This window comes from Eurosta solidaginis, chromosome 2 (genome assembly GCF_040869045.1).
Source record: "Eurosta solidaginis isolate ZX-2024a chromosome 2, ASM4086904v1, whole genome shotgun sequence".
NCBI lineage: Eukaryota > Metazoa > Arthropoda > Insecta > Diptera > Tephritidae > Eurosta > Eurosta solidaginis.
The window spans coordinates 28,862,913-28,886,913 of NC_090320.1; the positions used below are offsets into that span (position 1 = coordinate 28,862,913).

General features: G+C 32.3%; 1 protein-coding gene across 7 annotated transcripts in view; it reads left to right on the forward strand.

Moving 5' to 3' along the window:
- The window catches only part of raw, a 142,523-nt gene that overhangs the window by 39,047 nt on the left and 79,475 nt on the right, over positions 1 to 24,001 (forward strand). The window contains exon 2 of one of the 7 annotated variants that reach the window (XM_067764809.1): positions 4,510 to 23,838. The exons of the other annotated variants lie outside the window; for them this stretch is intronic. Coding sequence (XP_067620910.1) covers positions 8,187 to 11,024 — 2,838 coding nt within the window. The 5' untranslated portion in view covers positions 4,510 to 8,186 and the 3' untranslated portion in view covers positions 11,025 to 23,838. Of the gene's footprint in view, positions 1 to 4,509; positions 23,839 to 24,001 lie in introns of those variants that run through there. 7 annotated transcript variants of the gene reach the window in all.

Sequence of the window (24,001 nt, forward strand, 5' to 3'; positions counted from 1 at the left end):
GTGTTAATGAGTATTTTAAAAGGGAGTAATCCTTAGTTCCATAGGTGGACGCCGTTTCGAGATATCGCCATAAAGGTGGGCCAGGGGTGACTCTAGAATTCGTTTGTGCAATATGGGTATCAAACGAAAGGAGTTAATGAGTATTTTAAGAGGGAGTGGGCCTTTCTGGACCAGGGGTGACTCTAGACTTTGTTTGTACGATATGGGTATCAAATAAAAGGTGTTAATGAGTATTTTTAAAAGGGAGTGGGCCTTCGTTCTATAGATGTTCGCCTTTTCGAAATATCGCCATAAAGGTGGACCAGGGGTGACTCTAGAATGAGTTTGTACGATATGGGTATCAAATTAAAGGTATTAATGAGAGTTTTAAAAGGGAGTGGTGGTTGTTGTATATGTGAAGGCGTTTTCCAGATATCGACCAAAATGTGGACCACGGTGACCCAGAACATCATCTGTTGGATACCGCTAATTTATTTATATATGTAATACCTGCCAAGATTTTAAGGGTTTTTTATTTCGCCCTGCAGAACTTTTTCATTTTCTTCTACTTAATATGGTAGGTGTCACAACCATTTTATAAATTTTTTTCTTAAGTTATATTTCGCGTCAATAAAACAATCCAATTACCTTACCATATTTCATCCCTTTTTTCGTATTTGGTATAGAATTATGGCATTTTTTTTCATTTTTCGTAATTTTCGATATCGAAAAAGTGGGCGTGGTCATAGTCGGATTTCGTTCATTTTTCATACCAAGATAAAGTGAGTTCAGATAAGTACGTGAACTGAGTTTAGTAAAGATATATCGATTTTTGCTCAAGTTATCGTGTTAACGGCCATGCGGAAGGACAGACGGACGACTGTGTATAAAAACTGGGCGTGACATCAACCGATTTCGCCCATTTTCACAGAAAACAGTTAACGCCATAAAATCTATGCCCCTACCAAATTTCAAAAGGATTGGTTAATTTTTGTTCGACTTATGGCGTTAAAAGTATCCTAGACAAATTAAATGAAAAAGGACGGAGCCACGCCCATTTTTAAATTTTCTTTTATTTTTGCATTTTGTTGCACCATATCATTACTGGAGTTGAATCTTGACATAATTTACTTATATACTGTAAAGATATTAAATTTTTTGTTAAAATTTTACTTTAAAAAAAATTTTTTTTTAAAAGTGGGCGTGGTCCTTCTCCGATTTTGCTAATTTTTATTAAGCGTACATATAGTAATAAGAGTAACGTTCCTGCCAAATTTCATCATGATATCTTCAACGACTGCCAAATTACAGCTTGCAAAATTTTTAAATTACCTTGTTTTAAAAGTGGGCGGTGCCACGCCCATTGTCCAAAATTTTACAAATTTTCTATTTTGCGTCATAAGTTCAACTCATCTACCAAGTTTCGTCGCTTTATCGGTCTTTTGTAATGAATTATCGCACTTTTTCGGTTTTTCGAAATTTTCGATATCGAAAAAGTGGGCGTGGTTATAGTCCGATATCGTTCATTTTAAATAGCGATCTGAGATGAGTGCTCAGGAACCTACATACCAAATTTCATCAAGATACCTCAAAATTTACTCAAGTTATCGTGTTAACGGACGGACGGACGGACGGACGGACGGACATGGCTCAATCAAATTTTTTTTCGATCCTGATTATTTTAAAAAAACAATCAAAACACGACGACGACGAAACAAGAATAATAAAGAATAAAAAATAAGCTAAAATAAAGAATGGAAAGTAGTTGAGAAAAATAACAAGAAGGAACAGTTAAAATAAAAGTAAAAGAATAATAACAAAGAGAATAAAATAAAAAAAGCAGCAAATACAATAAGAAGGCGGATAAGGGAAGAGCACGATGAAGGAAGGAAAAAAATCGCGTATGGGAAAACATAAAAAAAAACAAGGAACAAGGAACAAACATGAAGATGAGAAGAAAAAGTGGACAGGAGAATAAAAATGGTAAAAGAATGAGAAGAGTCTTTAAAAAGTACGAAAAAGAAGAAAAAGAAAAACAGAATGAAAATTAAAGAAAAAAGCAAATAGAAAAATATGGCGACGAAGAAGAAGAAGTAAGAAGGAAGGAAAATAACAAATGATAAGATGGAAGGAGAAAAAAAGCAATACTAAACAAGAGGAGATGAATAAAGATGTGAAAAGACAAAAAAAAGAAAAAATATGAAGGAAACGAAAGAAAAAGCTGAATGAAAATGAGAGGAAAAGGATAAAGTAGAAAAAATTAAAAAAAAAAAACAAAGACAAAGTCAAACACTTTTAGTAAAAAAAGAATAAACCGAGAGGTGAAAAATACGAAAAGATTAGGAAAACACGTAGACAAAGGAAGAGTAAGATGAAAAGCACATGCAGTAGGGAATGTTTGTTAAAACAGTATATTTGCTATTTTCTGGAATTAAGCATAAACTCCTATCTTAAATAATGAAAAGAGATACATATATTGATTATAAGAAGCTACGTAGGTTAAAAGGAGTTAGAGGTTAACGCCGATCACTTTGTCGTCGGCGGCGGCGGCGGCGCAGACATTATATAATGGCGGCAGTGGCGATGCGAAGAAGGAAATTGGGAACTTTAGCACAAGAACAAATGCATGGCTTTGGAGGAGGAGGTTGAGTTCGAAAGCCACTCCTGGGAGAAAAGGCTTTAAAGAGATTTACAAGGATAATCAAAACAGATGTCGCCTTATTCGTCCTGATGTCACGCTGTTTCAATGCTTCTCAAATTGTTAAATAAATTTGGACAATATACTTTTTCCCAATTATGAAGCACATTTAGTCTGAACGAATCCAAGTCAACCCTTTTAAATTGATTAAGAATTTGTTGAACGATTCGCTATAATAATTGTTCTCATAAATTTTATTTTGGGTGTAGATGTTTATTTATTAACCTACTTTACACATTTCACTTTGACGCTTATAATGTTATAAATATTTACACAAGTAATTATCACCATTAACTTAATTGGTAATCACATTTCTATACAAAACTTCGAAACAAATATTCTGGAATCTCGTTTATTATCATAACTCTCTTTACACTGAGCACAACTGAGCCAAAAATCGCAAATGCCACTTTCTCAGCATGATAAGCGTGTGGTTAATTCGTTTATGCGTCAATCTCGTCACTTCAACAACGCCTGGCATCATGCATACAACATTATCTTAACACAATTATCATGAACATACATATAGTAAAATAAACACTTGTAGAATAACAGAGAACAACAATTAATAACAAATGAAACGAAAAAAAAAAAAATGGTTAAATGCTAATTAAATCTTAATACAAAGCAACAGCTGCATTTAAGCGTATAAAGTTTCGCATGATTTAACATAACTAGTTGTTGTTTGTACATACTGGTATGGAGTATAAAGTTCGATATGCAAATTAAAACACACCTGCATGTAAAATAACATAACTAACTACTTCTTGTTGACTTCAAACATTTATTTTATTCGCACCAACGAAAGCGATTTCGTCATCAGCATTTGTTAAAAATACCGCGTTTGCAGCTTTTGCTCTCAAAAATTTGCAACTCCATATAAAGAATACTAGAACTAGCACGCAGTTTGTATATGTGTGTAAATATCACAGTTAGGCACAATGCACAACATTTTTATTTCCGCTGACACTTAAGCTATTTTGCAACAATTTTTGGTCAACACTTGTCAATTTCGGCTTGAGGACAAACAAGTTTCGGCGTTGTGCCATCTTCAGTGCTATTTTTCACTTTGTGGTATTGAGTTGCATGAGGTATGAAAATATCGATCGAACCTTTCAACTAGATTTCACTGAATTTTTTTGAATATGCAGTTTTGTACCGGCCGCCGTTTTGTGGTGGTAGCGTGCTCCGCCTACCACACTGAAGATCCTGGATTCAAACCCCATACAAAGTAAAAACGAAAATTAAAAAAAAAAATTTATTTCAGTTAAAAAAAAGTTTTTCTAAGAGGGATCGCGCCTGGCAGTGATTTGGCAAACACTCCGAGGGTATTTCCGCCTATAGGTGCCGTTCAGAGTCGGCATAAAATATGCATGTCCCGTCACACCAAAATAGTTCCAACGATGTTTCCCACACATGTACACAGCAACATAGAGCGCAGACGACAGTACTGACATATTGTAAGGATAAAATCCCCCAATTTAACTTTTTAATAATCATCTGGCAACATCTTAACATTGTTGCTCACAATAATATTTAATTGTGAATGTTACACATAAAATGAATATAACATAACACATTATGGCATGACCCATTGTAATATAGTATGTAAGAAAGAATAAGATATATGTGGGGTGAAACATGAAAAACAACATGCAAGAGTGACATCGACATTTTCATGTTTCACCGCCATCATATAAATTTTGACACACAAGCGATCGGCAGCAAATTTGGAAGTTTACTTTATTATAAAATAAAAAGTGTATCACTTATTAAAATTTAAATATAAATTCAATAGTTTCATTTTACTTGCGATTCGGGCTATAATTCAGTAAGTACCCTCAACACAACCATTCCGGGCATTATAAAGGAAACGTTTACTTGGAGGCGGCGCCCTCCCAGAATAGTGTGGAGGCAATCGAGGGTGAGTTTTCGTGCGGCTAGCGAAGCCGTACAGCACATGGCGACCGTGAGGCTGGAGCCTCGTCCATTTTATTTTAACATCGGAACGAGCCGGACGTCTAGGAAGTGGTGAGTGAGAATTTTTTTTCAAGTGGACAGAAGGCAAAAGTGTGTGTGTGGTGCGATAAACGTGCAAAATTAAAAATTCAATTTTCTAATAAATTTCAATACTTAAATTGCTAATTAAAATTCTAACCTACGGCTTAATTTTCTAAACAAATTCAACTAAATGTCTTCTAAATACATTTTCAATAAACTACAACACAATTTTCTAATTAAAATTCAACCTAAAAATTTCTAAAATAAAATTTCACTAATCTACGATATATTTTTCTAAACGGAATTCAACTAATTTTTAACAAATAATTTTCTAAATGCATTTTTAATAAACTACCGTGCAATTTCCTAATTAAAACTCAATAAAACCTCAATATGCAATTTTCTATTATAAAATTCTACTAAAGTACGATATAATTTCCTACATAATTTTCTATCTAAAATCTACAAAACTACGATATAATTCCTTAAAATAAAATTTAACAAACCTAAAATATACTCTTCTAATACAAATTCAAACAATTCTACGATTCAATTTTACATATTAAATGTACAAACGACAATACAAATTTTCTACATTGAGTCTAATAAACCACAAAGACAATTCTACTAATCAAATTCAACAAAACTAAAATACAATTTAATAAATAAAATCTAACGGAAAACTTTATAAATTCCATAAATTTCCATAACGGCACTCGCACCACGCCACGCATAACGGCGAAGGTAACGGCACCCAGAAGCATACAAAATTCTCCACCACCAACTATAAGCATACAACAACAACATCGAAGACAACACCAGCAACAACACCAGCAGCGATTCAGGTCGGCCAGCGCAGCAGCCGCAGTGACAAAAATAAGTATACATATATGTATTAAACATTCTTTTGCCTAATGGTACTTTTCTTTAAAATTATATATGTATGTATATTAAAAATTAAAATTTCATATTAAATATCTCCGTATTCCAACTAAATTAACTTCTCATTCAATATAAATTTTGGATTTTTTTTTGACAATACATAAGTGGTTTTCGGAAAAACCAATCAATTTTTCGGTGCATGCGGTGGTTCCGTTAAAAACCAAATTTTTTTTTATTACATGCGGTGGTTCCGAGAAAAACCAAATTGAGATTTTTTTGAATAAAGCGGTGCGTCCGTGAGTACATTTTAAGATTTTTACCTATTCATATACATAATTTTGAGCCATTTTAAAATCAATTACTTTCATAGATCTTTCATAAAAATTCACTGCAGTTTCAATTAAGTTCCTCTACTAAATTGTTAAATATTTCTTTACTTTTTTTCTTCTTCGCCATTTTTCCTCAACAATTTAACTTCGAATATAAATTCAACATTCAAGCAAGTGCTTTAGTAATTTCATATGTACAACCTTAGAAGTGGTAGACAAGTGAAAAAAACTTCAGATTCAGAATCCGATTCAGACAAATCAGGCTCAAGCTACGAAAGTTTAGCCTCATCTTCGACCGAAAAAGTCACAAACCAGGAAAATAGATTTTCTTTATCAACAGATTTTCCAGGCTTCGAAAATTCTTCCATTAAAAATTCAACTTCTAATTTAGCTCCAAATCTTAACGATTCAAATAGTGAAATTTTAACTTCTTCTACTTTAAAACAAAATCCTAACGACCCAAATAGTGCAAACTTAGTTAATCCTTCTTCCAACGAAAACCCAGATCTTAACGATCCAATTAGTACAAACGTGGCCTCATCTTCTGCTAATTCAGCTCCAGATCTTAACGATCAAATCATGGCAACTCCAGAGGAAAAGAGAATTTTTATTAACACATGTGCTAATTCTATTAGAGAAAACTACAGTGGTGATCCACTAGCACTTGATTCTTTTATAGACAAAATTGAATTACTCGAACAATTCGCTACTGCAGATTTAACCAATACTTTTATAGCGTTCTTGAAATCAAAATTAGAGGGTAAAGCTCGTGAAGCAATACCAACACAAGTAGCTTCAGTCAACGAAATTAAAACAGCTCTACGTAATAGGATCAAACCAGACAACTCGAAAGTTGTAGCAGGGAGAATTGCAGCGTTGCACGTTAGCGGTAACAATTATACAGATTTTGCCAAAAAAGTAGAAGATTTAGCTGACTCACTTGAGCGGTCTCTTATTATTGAAGGGATCACTCAAACGAAAGCTCATGAAATGGCAGTCGAACAAACCGTTAACGTGTGTCGTCTAAATGCAAAATCCAATTTAGTAAAAACCATTTTAGCCTCAACGGCATTTACTGATCCGAAAGACGTAGTAGCAAAATTAATTGTAGAACAAAACAACGAAGTAACTGAGCGTCAGGTTTTAGCTTTTCGATCACGTGGTAACAGTACATTTAGAAATTCACGTGGTAGTTATCGAGGTTTTTACCCAAACCGCGGCTATACTGGTTATAGAAATAATAACAGTTCATTTTCACACAACAGTAATTATAACGGTAATAATAATCAAAGATACAGGAATTATCACGGAAATAGATATCAAAATAATAATGCGCGTCCAAATACCAACCCTAATCCAAACAATAGTAACAATAGGAACAACAATTCGAGATCAGCCAATGGTAGAGGTCGAAACGCAAACGTTCGCGCTTTAAACGCCAGTGCCCCTCAGGAGCGAACACTGAGGGAGGACGAATTAAGCGAGTAAGCGAACTTCCCTCACCAATAGCCATCTATTGTTTAAATTTAAATTACTCTGATTTTATAGAATTACAACTAAACGAGTCACAAAAATTTTGTTCTTTCCTAGTAGACACTCAAGCCGACATTTCCTTAATAAAAATATCATGTCTAGACAGAAATATTCCCTTAATTACGAACGACATTATTAACATTACCGGTGTCACTTCTAATTCAGTTTCTACTTTAGGTAAAATTACCGCAAATTTAAATTTTTCAAACTTTTCCATTAAACATACTTTACACGTAGTAAATGAAGATTTTAATATTCCATCCGACGGCATACTGGGTAAAGATTTTCTGAAAATTAACAAATGCATTATTAATTATGAAAGAAATAGTATTTCCTTTTGGGTAGGTAATGAAAAAGTCGCGATACCAATCCTACACGGAACAGAAAGCGACAGTTGTATCATTCCACCAAGATGCGAAATATTCAGACTTTTTGATTTAGGAAATTCACCCGAGCCACTTTTCGTGGACTCGCAGGAAATCGAAAAAGGTGTTTTCACAGCTAGGTGCATTGTTAATTGCAGTAACCCAATTATTAAAGTTATAAATACCACGGATGATATAAAGTGTGTCAAAAGAAAAAGTATTCGGACAGAAAAACTTTCAAACTATAATGTTTATACAATTAACAAGACAGAAACAGAAGACAAACGTACGAAAAAACTAACTTCGATTTTAAAAAATCAAATACCTCAACATGCTCATAGTAAATTAATTGACCTTTGCATAGATTATGCCGACATTTTCGCTCTTGACACGGACAAAATGACTTTAAATAACTTTTACGAGCAAAAACTAAGATTGACAGACAACGATCCGGTATATGTTAAAAACTATAGATTGCCATATTCTCAACGCGAAGAAATAAATCGCCAAGTAAATAAATTATTAGACAACGATTTGATTGAACCTAGTTATTCGAATTACAATAGTCCTTTGATTGTAGTCCCAAAGAAAGATACAAATGGTCAAAAAGCATATCGTATGTGCGTAGATTTTCGCGCAGTAAACAAAAAACTCATTGCTGATAAATTTCCACTAGCTAGAGTTGACGATATTTTAGACAATCTCGGTAGAGCAAAATATTTTTCCACATTAGATCTTTTTTCAGGATTTCATCAAATCCCCTTGCATCCTGACTCTCGTGACATTACGTCATTCAGCACTGATCGTGGCGCATTTAGATGGAAAGTGCTTCCATTCGGCTTAAATATAGCACCAAACTCATTTTCGCGAATGATGACCATAGCTTTTTCGGGTATACCACCCAATGTCGCATTCTTATACGTCGACGATATTATCGTCATAGGGTGTAGCGAAGCACACCACATTAAAAATCTTTCAAAAGTTTTCAATACTTGTAGATCTTTCAATCTCAAACTTAACCCAAATAAATGCAACTTTTTACGACCAGAAGTTACATTTTTAGGTCATAAATGCTCAGCCAAAGGTTTGTTGCCAGACGACTTTAAGATAAACGCAATTAAAAAATATACAAAACCGACTGACAAAGACGCGGTACGACGATTCGTCGCGTTTGCAAACTATTACAGACGGTTTATACCTAATTTTGCGTCTCTGGCAGCGCCTTTAAATCGATTAAGCAGAAAAAGAGTTGAATTTGTATGGGATGTAGAGTGCGAAAGAGCATTTTTATCTTTGAAAGCAGCGTTACTTTCACCAAAATTACTTCAATATCCAGATTTTACTAAACAATTCATTATTACAGTTGATGCTTCCACAACTGGATGTGGCGCTATTCTGAGTCAAGAACAACAGGGTAGTGATTTACCAATTTGTTTCGCTTCCAAAGCATTTAATAAAGCAGAACAGAAAAAACCTATTATAGAATTAGAGCTTTTAGCTATTTACTTTGCAATCAAGCAATTTCGACCATATGTGTATGGTACCAATTTCATTGTAAAATCAGATCATAGACCTCTAGTATACTTATTCAACATGAAAGACCCATCTTCAAAACTTTCAAGAATAAGACTGGAACTATCTGAATATAACTTTACTATTGTATATATAAAAGGTAAATCAAACGTTTGTGCTGATGCACTATCGCGTATAACAATCGATGAGATTAAAGAAGCTAATAAACAAATTTTGGCAGTACAGACAAGAGCCATGACAAAAAAGGCAAACGACAAAAATTTACATAGGAAAACAGACAAAAACGACGAAAAACAACTTACTTTACATGTCTACGACAAATTTTCATTTAATTTTTCGAAAAAAGTCCCACGAATAAGATCTGCAATTACGTACGATAAAAATAATAAAACAACAAATTTAAGAATTTTTGCGCATATTAAACATAAGAAACTCGAGTTACTTAGTTTTGAGCTTGTTAACGAAATAATGACTTTAGAGAAATTATTTTCGAGGCTTGAATCAGAAGCCGGCAAACACAAAATTAAGCAGATTGAATGGCCTAAAAACGATATTATGTTCGAACATTATACTATTACGAATTTCAAAAATATTGGAAATAAAATTTTAAAATCATTAGAGATTATACTGACAGATCCAGTGGAGACAGTAACAGATGAAGATACAAAATTAAAACTTATGAAAATTTACCATAATGATCCCATTTCCGGTGGACATTGCGGAATGAAAAGGCTTTACGCAAAATTGCGAACAAAATTTTATTGGAAGAACATGACTCGCGATATATCGAAATATATCAAAAATTGTAAGGATTGTCTCTCAAACAAGGTTAAACCTAAAACAAAAGAAAAACTTGTTTTAACACCAACTCCTTGTAAACCATTTGATATACTAGTAATTGACACAATAGGACCCCTACCTGAGTCCAAATATGGTAACAAGTTCGCACTTACCATGATTTGCGACATGACTAAATATCTGGTAACAGTCGCTGTACCGGACAAATCGGCAAAAACAATCGCTTCAGCTATTTTTGAAGGATTCATTTTAACTTACGGCACAATGAATGCCATAAAATCAGATTTAGGTACTGAATTTAAAAACGAATTATTTGAAGAATTAACAAAGCTTTTAAACATTAACCATAATTTTTCAACTGCATACCATCATGAAACTGTTGGCACGATTGAACGTAATCATAGAGTGTTTAATGAATACTTACGTGCATATCTAAAAGACAATTTTTCTGATTGGGATGTTTATTTAAAATATTTTACCTTCCTACACAACACTACGAGTAGCACAGTTTTCGACAATCAATTTTCGCCTTACGAGTTAGTTTTTGGAAAAAAGGCAACTTTGCCTAATGAATTAACAAAAGAAAAAATTGACCCGATCTATAACGTCGAAAACTATGCCAAAGAAGTTAAGTTTAGGATGCAGAAAACGCACAAAATGGCACAAAATCTAATTAACAAAAATAAATTACAAAGTAAAAATTTGTACGATAAAACGGCACGACCTTTAATTGTAAAAATCGGAGATAGAGTGCTTTTACAAAAAGAACCACATCATAAACACGAAAAAATTTATCAAGGTCCGTTCATCATAACCAAAATTAACGAACCCAACGTAACTATTTTCGATGAAGTCAAAAACAAAGAAAAAGTGGTACATAAAAACCGACTTAGTAAAGTAAATTAATATTACCTTAATAGTCTCACTAAACTTTAAATTTGATTAAAAAGCAAATCCAAAATTTACTTACTATCATTTAAGCAGCCACGAAGGCGTAAAAATTGTTAAAACAAAAAAAAAACCAAAAAAAAAAAAGAAGCACAAATTTTGTATATTCAAATAAACCTTTTTATAAAATGGTCCGTAGAAAAAAAATACATATTTAGTATCTAATACAAAATATAAAACTTTAAATTAAATATGTAAAACACAAATATTTACAAAAAAAAAGAGAAACATTCAACATATTTTGTCATAAATTAAAAAAAAAAAAAAAACAAATTTATTAATATTTATACCTTTCATTTAAGTTACAATGAACTATAAAAATTTAACTAAAATCTAACTACTCGATGTATAAAATCTTTTTTCAATTATTAATAAAAATGGTTCCGAACCAACGAAAAAAAAGGGAAGGTACACCCTAATATAAATATAAATATATATTCGTTTGTTCGCAACAATTTTTATAAGTTATGGCCAAAGAAGAATGTGACAAAATTGATCACTTTGTCAATTCTTCTTTTCCCCAAAAAGGGTGATGTAAGGATAAAATCCCCCAATTTAACTTTTTAATAATCATCTGGCAACATCTTAACATTGTTGCTCACAATAATATTTAATTGTGAATGTTACACATAAAATGAATATAACATAACACATTATGGCATGACCCATTGTAATATAGTATGTAAGAAAGAATAAGATATATGTGGGGTGAAACATGAAAAACAACATGCAAGAGTGACATCGACATTTTCATGTTTCACCGCCATCATATAAATTTTGACACACAAGCGATCGGCAGCAAATTTGGAAGTTTACTTTATTATAAAATAAAAAGTGTATCACTTATTAAAATTTAAATATAAATTCAATAGTTTCATTTTACTTGCGATTCGGGCTATAATTCAGTAAGTACCCTCAACACAACCATTCCGGGCATTATAAAGGAAACGTTTACTTGGAGGCGGCGCCCTCCCAGAATAGTGTGGAGGCAATCGAGGGTGAGTTTTCGTGCGGCTAGCGAAGCCGTACAGCACACATATATACATAGAAGACAATAGTGTGTATGAGTAGTTAATAAGCAATTATTCGAGAAGGCTGTTCGCGAAAAGTTTAAACCCTGGGAAAATAGGCGAACAAACCAACTGAGAGTATGTCAGCAGCGCAGTCTGGAAAGAAGCAATCAGTTTGATATTAATACGCTATAAGTGAAGTACGCGAAGACGTTGTAAAGTTTTACTACCAAAGTAGTGCTGTAAATAAAGAGGATCTTATATACAGAACATTTGAGTGTATTCATTCGACAGTTCAGTGTTGCGAACGAAGACGCAGAACTGTAAAAGATTCCTTGACGTTAGCAACATTATACATATTTGGTTTTTGTGCGATTTTATATCGACTGCTGAGTGGAATATCGCCCTACCTCTACTGCTAGTCCGAAAACGCTCCATCTCGGATTTTGATTGAAGAACGCCCAATCTAAGAAGGGGTTTCAGTATTTTTGATAGATTTTCTGGTAGAGGGCGTTTTTGAATACGTTTCTTATTTCATTTGGCTTCTTGAAAATTATGTGCAATGTGCCCAGCTATGTACATCGAATATTCACACATTTTCGGTTTATTAAATATATTTATTATATTTTTTTGTATGCACATAAATTTCCTATAGCACCCGTGTGTTTCATGCATTTTAGTTTTTTTTATTATTATATTTTATTATATTTATTTTGCAGTACGCGAGGTTTGTGTGCAAAAATATTACCTCATCGCTTGTTTATTTGCGCTCACACGCTTTACCCGTCAACCATTCACACAATTGGATTACAATCGGATTACGTATGAGGGGTTAAAGTTGACACACTAACGGCAAATAGGCAGATTAATGAATGCGAAAAAAATTCTAACGAATTGAAAAATTCGTTGTAGCTAAATAGGGTAACAAAAGTCATATAAATTGTGTCTATTCAATAATAAAGAAAACATCTAAAGAAAGCTTGAGTAGACTGCAACTGAATATTATATATGGTTAGTTTCTAGTAGCATAGAAGGATTAATATTATAAATACTAGAGTTCGCTCAGTGGTTAAAATTCAACAACTACAGACGGCACTATACCTTTGCATTCCTTTGCTGTTTTTCTCTTCACTTCCTTTCCATTCATATCTTTTTTCTTTCCTCATCATTCATTTGCTTTCCCTTTCCTGCTTGCTTTCATTTTTTTCCCTTTATTTTATTTATTTTGATTTACTTTATCTAATTTAATTAAACTTAAAATTTTTTTTTAATTTTATTTAATTTATTTTATTTGATTCATTTTATTTCATATTATTTTATCTTATTTTATTTATTTCTTCGTTCATTTCCTCCCGAGATCAAATCAGAGTTCGTTTACATGAGGCTTGCTGGTTTTCTCAGCACAACAACATCAAACACACTTTGCGTTCGTAGTGTGAGTGTAAACATTCAAATAGTTTAAATACGTGTTTGGCATTGGTAGTGGTGTAATTTTTAAATTAATATTTTAGCGTTATAATAAACTTTTTTTAATTTTTTTAATAGCCTACACTGCTCTTGAGAATACATACCGTAACGAATTTTCAGAAATTCTGCTTATTTTGCACCTTCTGCTGACGTTCGAACCTCTGAACTGTCGAATAAATAACTCAAATATTCAGTTTTTTATTTAGACTACTTTGGAACTTCACAACTTCATTTACCGCGTACTTCACTATAGCGTGTTAAAATCAAAACTGATTCATTATCGCTTGCATCGCGCTGCTTTTTTTTACTCTCAGTTAGCCTCGTTCACCTACATCTCCTAAGGTCTAGACTTTTCACAAACATGCCTTCTGGAACAGTTGTATCTCATACTTGTTTATTTAGCTATATGCGTGTATGTGTGAGTAACAACTTCTTAGCTGATAAGGCGATGAGTATGTGAAATAATCTCTTTGCTTCAAGCTGCTGTTTATGCGTATGTGTGGCTGCTTGATTTGATGTGTTCATGTACATAAGTGTGACTGCTTGCTTTAATGTTGTTGCGCTTTTATTTAGTAGCAGCATATTGATGTATAAAACTGCTAATATTCGCCACAATACGATACATATGTAAATGTTTATACCTAAGAGTTATATTTTTTTGTGAATGAATGGGTTATTTGGACTATAACAAAAATTTGTAGCGTGCTCTACTAATTTTAAATATATCGTAAATCGCCGAACTTTCCACAGTTTACTGTCAGATTTTTCAGTTAAGGTGAAATAACGAATTGGTTTATGCACCAACTTAGGTGTTTAGTATTATTACAAAGTCCACTAACAGCAAAACTCTTTGAAATGTGCACTCCATAACATCCAATATAACCAAATCCATTGTCCATATTTCACAATGTAAGTGATCAGTTAATTCAGAAAATAATACACATACCGCAATTGAGGAAATTGTTTCATTAGAAAATGTTCAAGAGCTAGGGAAAGGCATGTACCATTAACTTTATGAAATTTTAAGCCTTCTTTTTGACGGTTGGTTAAAAAATATTTCCATCAGCTCTAGGATTTTTTCTTTGGTATAGGGCTATCAGACTCGCTTGTCGAGACAGCGTCTGTGAGTTCACTGAGCAAGTTAATTGGAGCTGAGATTTTGGTACGGTGTCATAAATTTTGCTGACCTCTAATTCTTCTGTAGATCGCAAACGTAAATTTTGTTCCTCGACGGCTTAGCATCTACTTAATTTTGTCGAAGTAATTGCGGTAGAATATTTCGATTGCTAAGTGAAATAGCATCCCCGCTACTTTTTGGAAAACGTCCATCTCAGAAAAGTTTCTTAAAACTAGCTGAATCAATATTTTTTTCAATGACTATATCTGTGCCCGTATTAAGTGTTACTATCAGTCACTGAAAACCATTTTCACCCAAGCGAGAACTATGCAACAGGTTACGAATTCTAAAAGCTAAAATAAGTTTGGATCTAACGAGTACTATTTGTTGCTAGTTTGCATATACCATTAATCCGATCCACCATTTCAGAGCTATTGTGAATAAAAAAATGAGTTTCGATCACGGATCGTAACGCGTAATACGGCCCTAATTTCAGTTGTGGAGCGCCCTCTATCATCATAAATTCATTACAATTTGAACTCAATTTTGAATCAAAACCTGAGAGGTTGAAAAATATTCCGGGAAGGGATCTTCCTAAAAAAAATTCTGAGATCGGGCGTTTTCTAAACGGGTGGTTTATAGAGTGATATTTCACTCAGGTCTCGATAGTTGATGTTCTTAATAGATATGATAATTTTGCTTACGCTAGCGTGGAAACCAAAAAGTGCTGGAAAAAAAAACTATTATTAAAATAGAATTTAAATCATAATAATAAAAGAAAAATTGGATGTAGCTTCCGCCAGAACTGGAACGCAAGATGTTCGGTGTGACGGGCAGATTACTCCTAACGCCACACGGCTGCGGCTGGATGTTGACATCTGCCATAAAAATGGTGAACGTAAACAAGGGCATAACACAACATAACATAGAACAAAAAAAGGCCCAACTGGTAGTTGGATGTAATTTAAAAGCTTAACACAACGTAACACGGCATAACGTCGGCTATAACTCCATAACGCGCGAACCGATTTCAACGGGTTTGCATTCGTTGGAAAGGTCTCGGGCTCCGTGAGGTTTATAGCAAAGAAAATTCCGGATCGACAGGGTCTCGCGATATAGGCCAAAATGTGGACCCGGGTACCCCTAGAATGTGTTTATAGAATATGGATATCAAATAAAAACTGTTGATGAATTCTTTAGTATAGGGTAATTTTCATACCCCTGGGTGACTAGGGTCTCGAGATATAGGCCAAAACGTGGACTCGCGTACCCCTGCAATGTGTTTATAGAGTATGGATAACAAACGAAAGCTGTTAATTAGTGCTTTAGTAGAGGGTAATTTTCATACCCCTGGGTGACTAGGGTCTCGAGATATAGGCCAAAACGTGAACCCGGATACCCCTAGAATGTGTTTAAAGGATATGGATATCAAATGAAAGCTGTTGATGAGTGCTTTAGTAGAGGGTAATTTTCATACCCCTGGGTGACTAGGGTCTCGAGATATAGGCCAAAACGTGGGCCCGTGAACGCCTAGATAGTGTTTTTACATTATGGGTATCAAATTGAAGCTGTTGATGAGTGCTTTAGTACAGGGTAGTTTTCATACCTGTTGGTGACTAGGGTCTCGAGATATAGGCCAAAACATGGACACGGATACCCCTAGAATGCGTGTGTATTATGGATATCAAATGAAAGCTGTTGCTGCGACCTTTAAATTAATTTTCATTGTGATATTCGATTTACTCGCATCAACCTGGCAAACTGATAAATATGCATGCGAAGCCGAAATAAAGACATAAATTAATAATACATACGTCCTATTCGATTTGCCTGAAATTTGTCTATATTAGTATTTATGATGCATTTTTCTGGGAAGTAGACCAGAGACGGACTGGGATTAGGACTAGGACTGGGACTGAGACTGAGACTCGGAGTGGGACTGGGACTGAGACTCGGAATGGGACTGGAACAAAATACATACCACCCTCTGGGACTGACAATAAGATATGAAGAAGAATGAGAAAAACTTGAGAGAAGAGAGAAGGAGAAGGAGGCTGAGAAATAGATAGAATGAGACGAAGATGGAGATAGATGAAGCTAAAATACGAAGGGAGGAGTGAATACAAAGATTAGGAAAAAGTGTAGAGGGGCGAGGGCAGAGTTAGACGGAAAAAGCTTATTAAAATGTATGCAGATAGACCAAATTTAGGGCAGAACAACGCCTGACGGGTCTGCTAGTGTTGTATAAAAAAATCTTCGTGATCAGTTAAAAATTTAGCACGTGTTATAAAAATGAAAAATTACCTTTATATGCGCAACATATGGCAGTTAAAATCTTTGAATGGCTCTCCTGGAAAATTGTGTATTTTGAGTTATGACGACGTTGCAGCAAATGAGCGATATGTAATTTTTTAACGCATCCATTCAACCAATATCGTAATTTAATTTCCTCTCAACTTGTACAAAACAAGAGTCAAAGTAGGTACTCGCATCCATATAATACTCAAAACATCGTGCCCCCAACAAACTCGCTATCGCTTAACCTTGTATTTACTATAAAATTAAGTTCTTAGTGTCAAGAACAGACAAAGTACTACTCACCTATAGAACTAATTTTTGGATTATTCTATTCACATATGTAGTAAATATTTTATTATTTAAATTTTTAAACCTTGAAATCGTTTTTGACCCAATGACTGTTAGTTGTTATCTTGTCTTTTCCTTTTTATATCTTAAGTACCTTTATTATATCTAATTGGATAATGCTATTAATTGAAACTTATCTCTCACACTAAGCTTGGTAAATACGTTATTAGCTGCTACTAACATAATTACTATGCTCGTTTTTTGTTTAATGAAACATAAATCATGTTTCTACAGTGAAAAAAAGTTAAATTGCGTTCTTTCAACCTATCAAATAGCTGTAAATTGACACCAATCGACCACGATTTCGGTTGTGCTGACTAAAACACACGCTGTGTTGTGTTATTTTTTGTGAGCTTTGATTGATCGCAGGCAATTATTTAATCAGTAGTAACTTAATCGTGGGTTAGCGAATGAAAATACCCAATAAGAAAAAGGCTTTATGAATATTTAAATACTTACAAAATCTTAAAAAAAAAATAAAAAGTTAAAAATATAAAAAAAAACTTTATAAAATAAAATAAAAATAATCAGAAAAAATATTTAAAAATAATTTGAAAATAAATTAAAATTAAAGATAGTCAAATAGACAAAACATGAGAAAATTAAAATAAATAAAAAATAATCAAAAAAAATTATAAAATAAGAGAGCGCATCAACGCCATACCATGTATGCCTGACAATTGGAAAAAAAATATAAAAAAACTTAAAAATTAAAAAAAAAACAATAAATAAAGCAAACGAAATAGAACTAAAAAATTAAATTAAAAAAATAAATAAAACAGTAATGTAAAACAAACAAGTTTTTATATAAAAACTAAAAAAAAAATAAATTAAGAATTGTATAACAAACAATTAAAAAAAACTTTTATTGACAATTAAACGACTTTCCAATTTCCTGGCGCGAGGTCTATGTTTTTCTTGCAAAAACTAATAAAACACAAGTTTTTCGTTCTGCCAATATATTTCGAATTACCGTCGGTAATCGTCTTCAGGACAAACTAATAACAACATAAAACATTAATATAATAAATCACTAGCAGACCCAGCAGACGTTGTTCTGCCATAAATTTGGCCTACCTGCATACATTTTAAAAAGCTTTTTCCGTCTAACTCTGCCCTCCCCCTTTTCACTTTTTCCCAATCCTTTTATTCACTCCTCCCTCCGTCTTTTTCGCTTCATCTATCTCCATCTTCATCTCATTCTATCTATCTCTCAGTATATCTCTTTTGTTCCAGTCCCACTCCGAGTCTCAGTCCCAGTCCTAGTCCTAATCCCAGTCCCAGTCCGTCTCTGGGCGGAAAAAAGGTTCGTAAACACTAATATAGGCAAATTTATATACCAAATTTCAGGCAAATCGAATAGGACGTATGTAAATAGGTATGTGGGTATTATTAATTCATGTCTCTATTTCGGATTCGCATGCATATTTATCAGTTTTGCCAGGTTGATGCGACTAAATCGAATATCACAATGAAAATTACTTTAGAGCTCTCAGCAACAGCTTTCATTTGATATCCATATTACCCACACATTCAAGGGGTATCGGCGTCCACGTTTTGGCCTATATCTCGAGACCCTAGTATCCCAGCGGTATAATATATTACTCTGTACTAAAGCACTCATCAACAGCTTTCTTTTGATATCCATATTGTATAAACACTGTCTAGGCATTCACGGGCCCACGTTTTGGCCTATATCTCGAGACCCTAGTCACCCAGCGGTAATATATTATACCTGTACTAAAGCACTCATCAACAGCTTTCAATTGATATCCATATTGTATAAACACTGTCTAGGCATTCACGGGCCCACGTTTTGGCCTATATCTTGAGACCCTAGTCACCCAGGGGTATGAAAATTACCCTCTACTAAAGCACTCATCAAGAGCTTTCATTTGTTATCCATATTCTATAAACACATTCTAGGGGTACCCGGATCCACGTTTAAACAAAATCGATTGACGCATCTCTTCAAACACCGGCGACCAACTAACACATATTTTAGACTTTCCTTATATATATATAGATTTTTATTTTTCACACTTCACTATAATATTAAAACGAAATGCAGATATTCATTGCTTTTGAAATTCGGCTTAAAAATTGAACATGGAACAACTAAAAACTCTCCTGAATTAAAAAAAATGTCTTAGTACTTCTAAATCATTCGCTATAATATTTTTTATTAATAAGCAAGTTGTTTAATTAAACACCAAGCAATTATACGGAAGTATATCCGCACCACCTGAAAGTATGAGTGCCGCTGCGTATACGTAACATTTTATTATTACGTATAAACGTTTAAAAAAAAATTGCAATAAAATAATATTGCGAATATAAACTCAGATATAACCTATCCTATATTTCAAGTTAGATCAAACTACACACGGAGTGCAAAACAAATTCAAAATCGGTTCAGTAGTTTAGGAGTCCATCGCGGACAAACATAGTGACACGTGATTTTTATGTATAAAGACTAACATTACAACAAATTATTCATATATGTACATACATTTATTACTGCTTAACGTGAAGTATAATACTAACTATTTTTTTGATAACAAAAATCTGCACGCCTGTGCTACGTTCTCTACATCAGATTTGTAATTTATTCGCTTGTCTGTCGGTGTGTTGATTATTTGCAGCATTTCTAATGTGAATCTCTTCTTGTATTGTTTTTCTTGTTGGAGCACAGAAGCTTCATCAAAGTTTGGTGAGTGTTCATTGCCTGCACAATGGGCCTTTAGGGCCGTTTTATGGTTCTGTGTTTATTCACAACGTTTAAAGTCAGAGTTATGTTGCGCTAATCTCATTTTTAATTTTGATTATGTAGTTCCTACTTAACACTTGTTACAAGATTCATTGGTATTACCTTTGCAAGGTATTTTATATATGTATAATATTGCTTTTTTCCGCGGTTGGTATTTTTGACTTTGTTCTATTAAAAATGTGTTTTAGTATGTTTACCGGCTTATGGGCTATTTTTATTTCGTTTTAGTTGTAGCAATCTGATTTCTTAAGCCGCTCTGATAATTGTGGTATATATACTACTGACTTGAATATCTGTGACTCGTCTACTATTTGAATTTGGGTTTCCGATACCGCTCTTTCTATTTAAGAATTTATAATACTATCCGGAAAGTCATTATTTTTTAATACCATTCTAATTTCAGTCTTAATTTTTCTGTGGTACGTGTCGTCAGATATTTGTAACATTCGTCGAATACAGCCTCTCGCTGTATTAATTATGATCGTTTTTGCATGTTTAGAATTATAATTGATGGTTCGTCCTGATGCTATAGGTTTCTTATACCACTTTAGCTTTATTTCATTACCATGGCTTATTATGATTGAGTCCAGGTACGGTAATTTTCCTTCGTTCTCGAACTCAATTTAATATATCTATTGAAAGAATTTAATGCGTCAAGTGTGTTTCGTTAATAATTGCAAATATGTCATTGACACACTTTGTAAGTAGTCTCCGCTTTTGTTTAACTTTTTCCATCGAACTTTGAAGCAACTTTTCCATAACAATATCTGCGATAATTGGTGACGTTGGTGATCCCATTGGTAATCCTCTTATTTGTGTGTATATTTGATCTTCGTATTTAAAATAATGGGTTTCCTCAATACAAAATTTAAATATTTCCATGAATAGTTTTTTCGGTATTTTAGTGTACTTTTCTATTATTGTACATTTCTCTTGAATAACCTCAAGAGCTAGTTGTGTGGGAACGCTCGGAAAAAGCGAGACACAATCGAACGAAATTAGTTTTTCATCATCAGTAATATGAGTACTATTTATTCTTTCCTTAAATTCAAGTGTATTTGTGACATTATAACTAGAATTTTCTGTTACGTTTTTAAAAATATATGTATTGTATTTACATAGACCGAACGACGGTGATCCAGTGGTTGAACATATCGGCCTAAGGGGTGTCCCTTCCTTATGGGGTTTTGGGAGTCCATAAATTCTAGCGGAAAGGGCTGTGGTGGTGATCAGACTATTTCTTTCGGCCTTTGAAATTAGCTCCATTTCAAGCATTTTATTTACTAAATTGTTGTTTTTTGTTTGTAATTTTGACGTAGGGTCTTGCCTTTGTGCTCTGTACATCGTTAAATCATTTAATATTTCTTTCATTTTTAAATTATAATCATATTTCTCCATAGCTACAGTTTTATTGCCTTTGTCAGACTTGAGAATTTTAATGTTGTTATTTTGCCTAAGAAACTTTCAAGCTCGGCCCACTGTATCAACTATTACACTATCCATTGCATTCAGTTTATTTGTTTTTGTATGCTCTTTTATTAGTACCGAAAATGTTGTGCGAGCTTCCTCTTGCTGCTCTTTGTTTTTAATTGTTTGTACAAGTTCTTCACCGTCTGCGATGCATTCGAATAAAGGGAAATTCTTATTGTTTGTTGGTAACGTGAACTTTGGACCCTTAGCTAAGAGCGACTTTATGTCCGATGGAAAGCTTACATTTGTTGTGTTCATATTTTTTTGAAAATTAAAAGAAATAATTTATACATTTTAAAATTAATAAAAAAAAATAAAAGATAATAACAGAAAAAATAATAGATTAGGAAAGCGACATAATTAAAAGAAATAAAAAATAATGCAAAAAATAATAAAATAAAAGTGGCGCACCAACAGAACCATTGGAGAATCTTCAAGGTTTTAGTTAGTTATTGAAAAAAAAAAACATCTAAAAAAATATATATAAAAAAATTAACTATAAATAAAGAAAAGGAAATAGAAATAAAAGCAAATTAAAAAAAATGATTATAGAATAACCAAATTAAATTTAAAAAATTAATAAAAAAAAAAGAAAATTGTTTAATAAAAAAAGTAAAACTAAAAGGTTAAACAAAAAAAAATTACCGAAAATTTATGTAAAAAATAACAAAACATTAAAAAAAACTATTAAAGTAGCAAAAAGTAAAAAGATAAAAAATTTAAAAGTTTATAGAAAAAACATAAAAAATTTAAAATAAAATAGAACAAATAAAAAAGCGAAAAAAAATTTAAAATTAAAAAAAAAACACAAAAAAATAAAAAATAATAAGAGATAATCATAATAAAAAAAAAAATAGTAGAAGGAGAACGTGAAAACTAAAAGAAATAAAAAATAATGAAAAAGTTTATAAAATAAAAGTGACGTGCCAGGATAATCTTGAAGGTTTAAGTTGGTTATTGGGTTTGCGTAACCATTTAAAAAAAATTGTTAAAAAAATTAAACACTAAATAAAGAAACCATAGATAAGGAAATGGAATTAAAAACAAATTTAATAAATTAAATTAACAAACAAATTCAAAAAACGAATAAAATATAAAAATAAAATAAATAAAAATTAAATAAAGAAGTCAAAATAAAAGTAGAAACAAAAAAAATTAAATAAAAAATTAAACTAAGTAACAAAAAAAAAAAAAAAACGCAAAACTTTTATTGATAACTAAAAAATTTATTTATAAACTGGAAAAAAATATTAAAATTTAGACTTAGAAAGAAAAAATAAAACATTTAAAATTATTAAATTTGTTTAAATATATTTCATCGCAACAATCTTACTTACTAATAATTCACCTCCGACTAATAAAAAAAATAATTTTCATTTAAATTACCAACAGAAAAATTTCCTATTGAGTCACTTGCCTGAACAAGTGTGCGGATATTAAATTATAGTTTATTTACATATATAAGAAAAAAACAAAAAAAGGCATTAATAAAATGAATTAATACAAATATTACATCTACTAATAAAGCTAGAAATGTATCATCAAAATATAAGTATGACGAATAGCGAAAAAACAAAATTAGCAAAACAACGTCAGACGGCCACCAGCACAGGGCGTATAGAAGAGAAAGTTTCACATAAATGTATATGTGTCGTTATTTTGCGCTCTAATAGGCAGCTCACAATACATATCTAATGTATTTTGCTTGTAAATAAACAAAAAAATGGATAAAAATAATGATGATGAGGATAAAGATGACACTTTACACGAACATCATAAACAGCCAAAAAATAACAACAACACTCTTTTTTTCTGTTAACCCATTCATTCACCTTTCCGTTTGTTTCGCCTATTGTTGTTTCTGCGTTTTGCTAATAAACAGGAACATATATAACAGCAATTTTGTAGAGCTTTGATGACAACATAAATGTTAAAAAAATAATAATGATAATCAAAATAGATAACATTAACAAATACGCAGTTATGTTGTTTTTTGTTTGGAAATTTTGTAATCAAAATATTAAAGTAAGCTTTCCATTGATGTAGTGAAATATAAGACTAGACAACTTGCTTTTTAAATAGTTTTGAGTTTTTTAATTCTTCTTTAAAAAACTTTGATGTTTAAAAATGTTGAAACGGTAAAAAAATGTTAATTCCTACATATGTTTTCTTAAATTTTCGGCAGAGTTTTGGAAAAACTTTCGACAGTTTTGAACATTTAAAAATGCCTTTAAAAGAATATTAAAACTTAAAATAGATTGTAATTACTACAACCTTGATTCATAATTATAAAAAAACAAAATTATCAAAAAAAAATAATAATAAAAAAATATAAAAAATACAGAAAATTTTATTTTATAAAATATAAAATAAAAGAGAAAAAACAATAGAAAATAAAAGAAAAAAAATAATTATTCGTAAAATAAAAAAAAATAAATAAAAACAAAGAAATAAA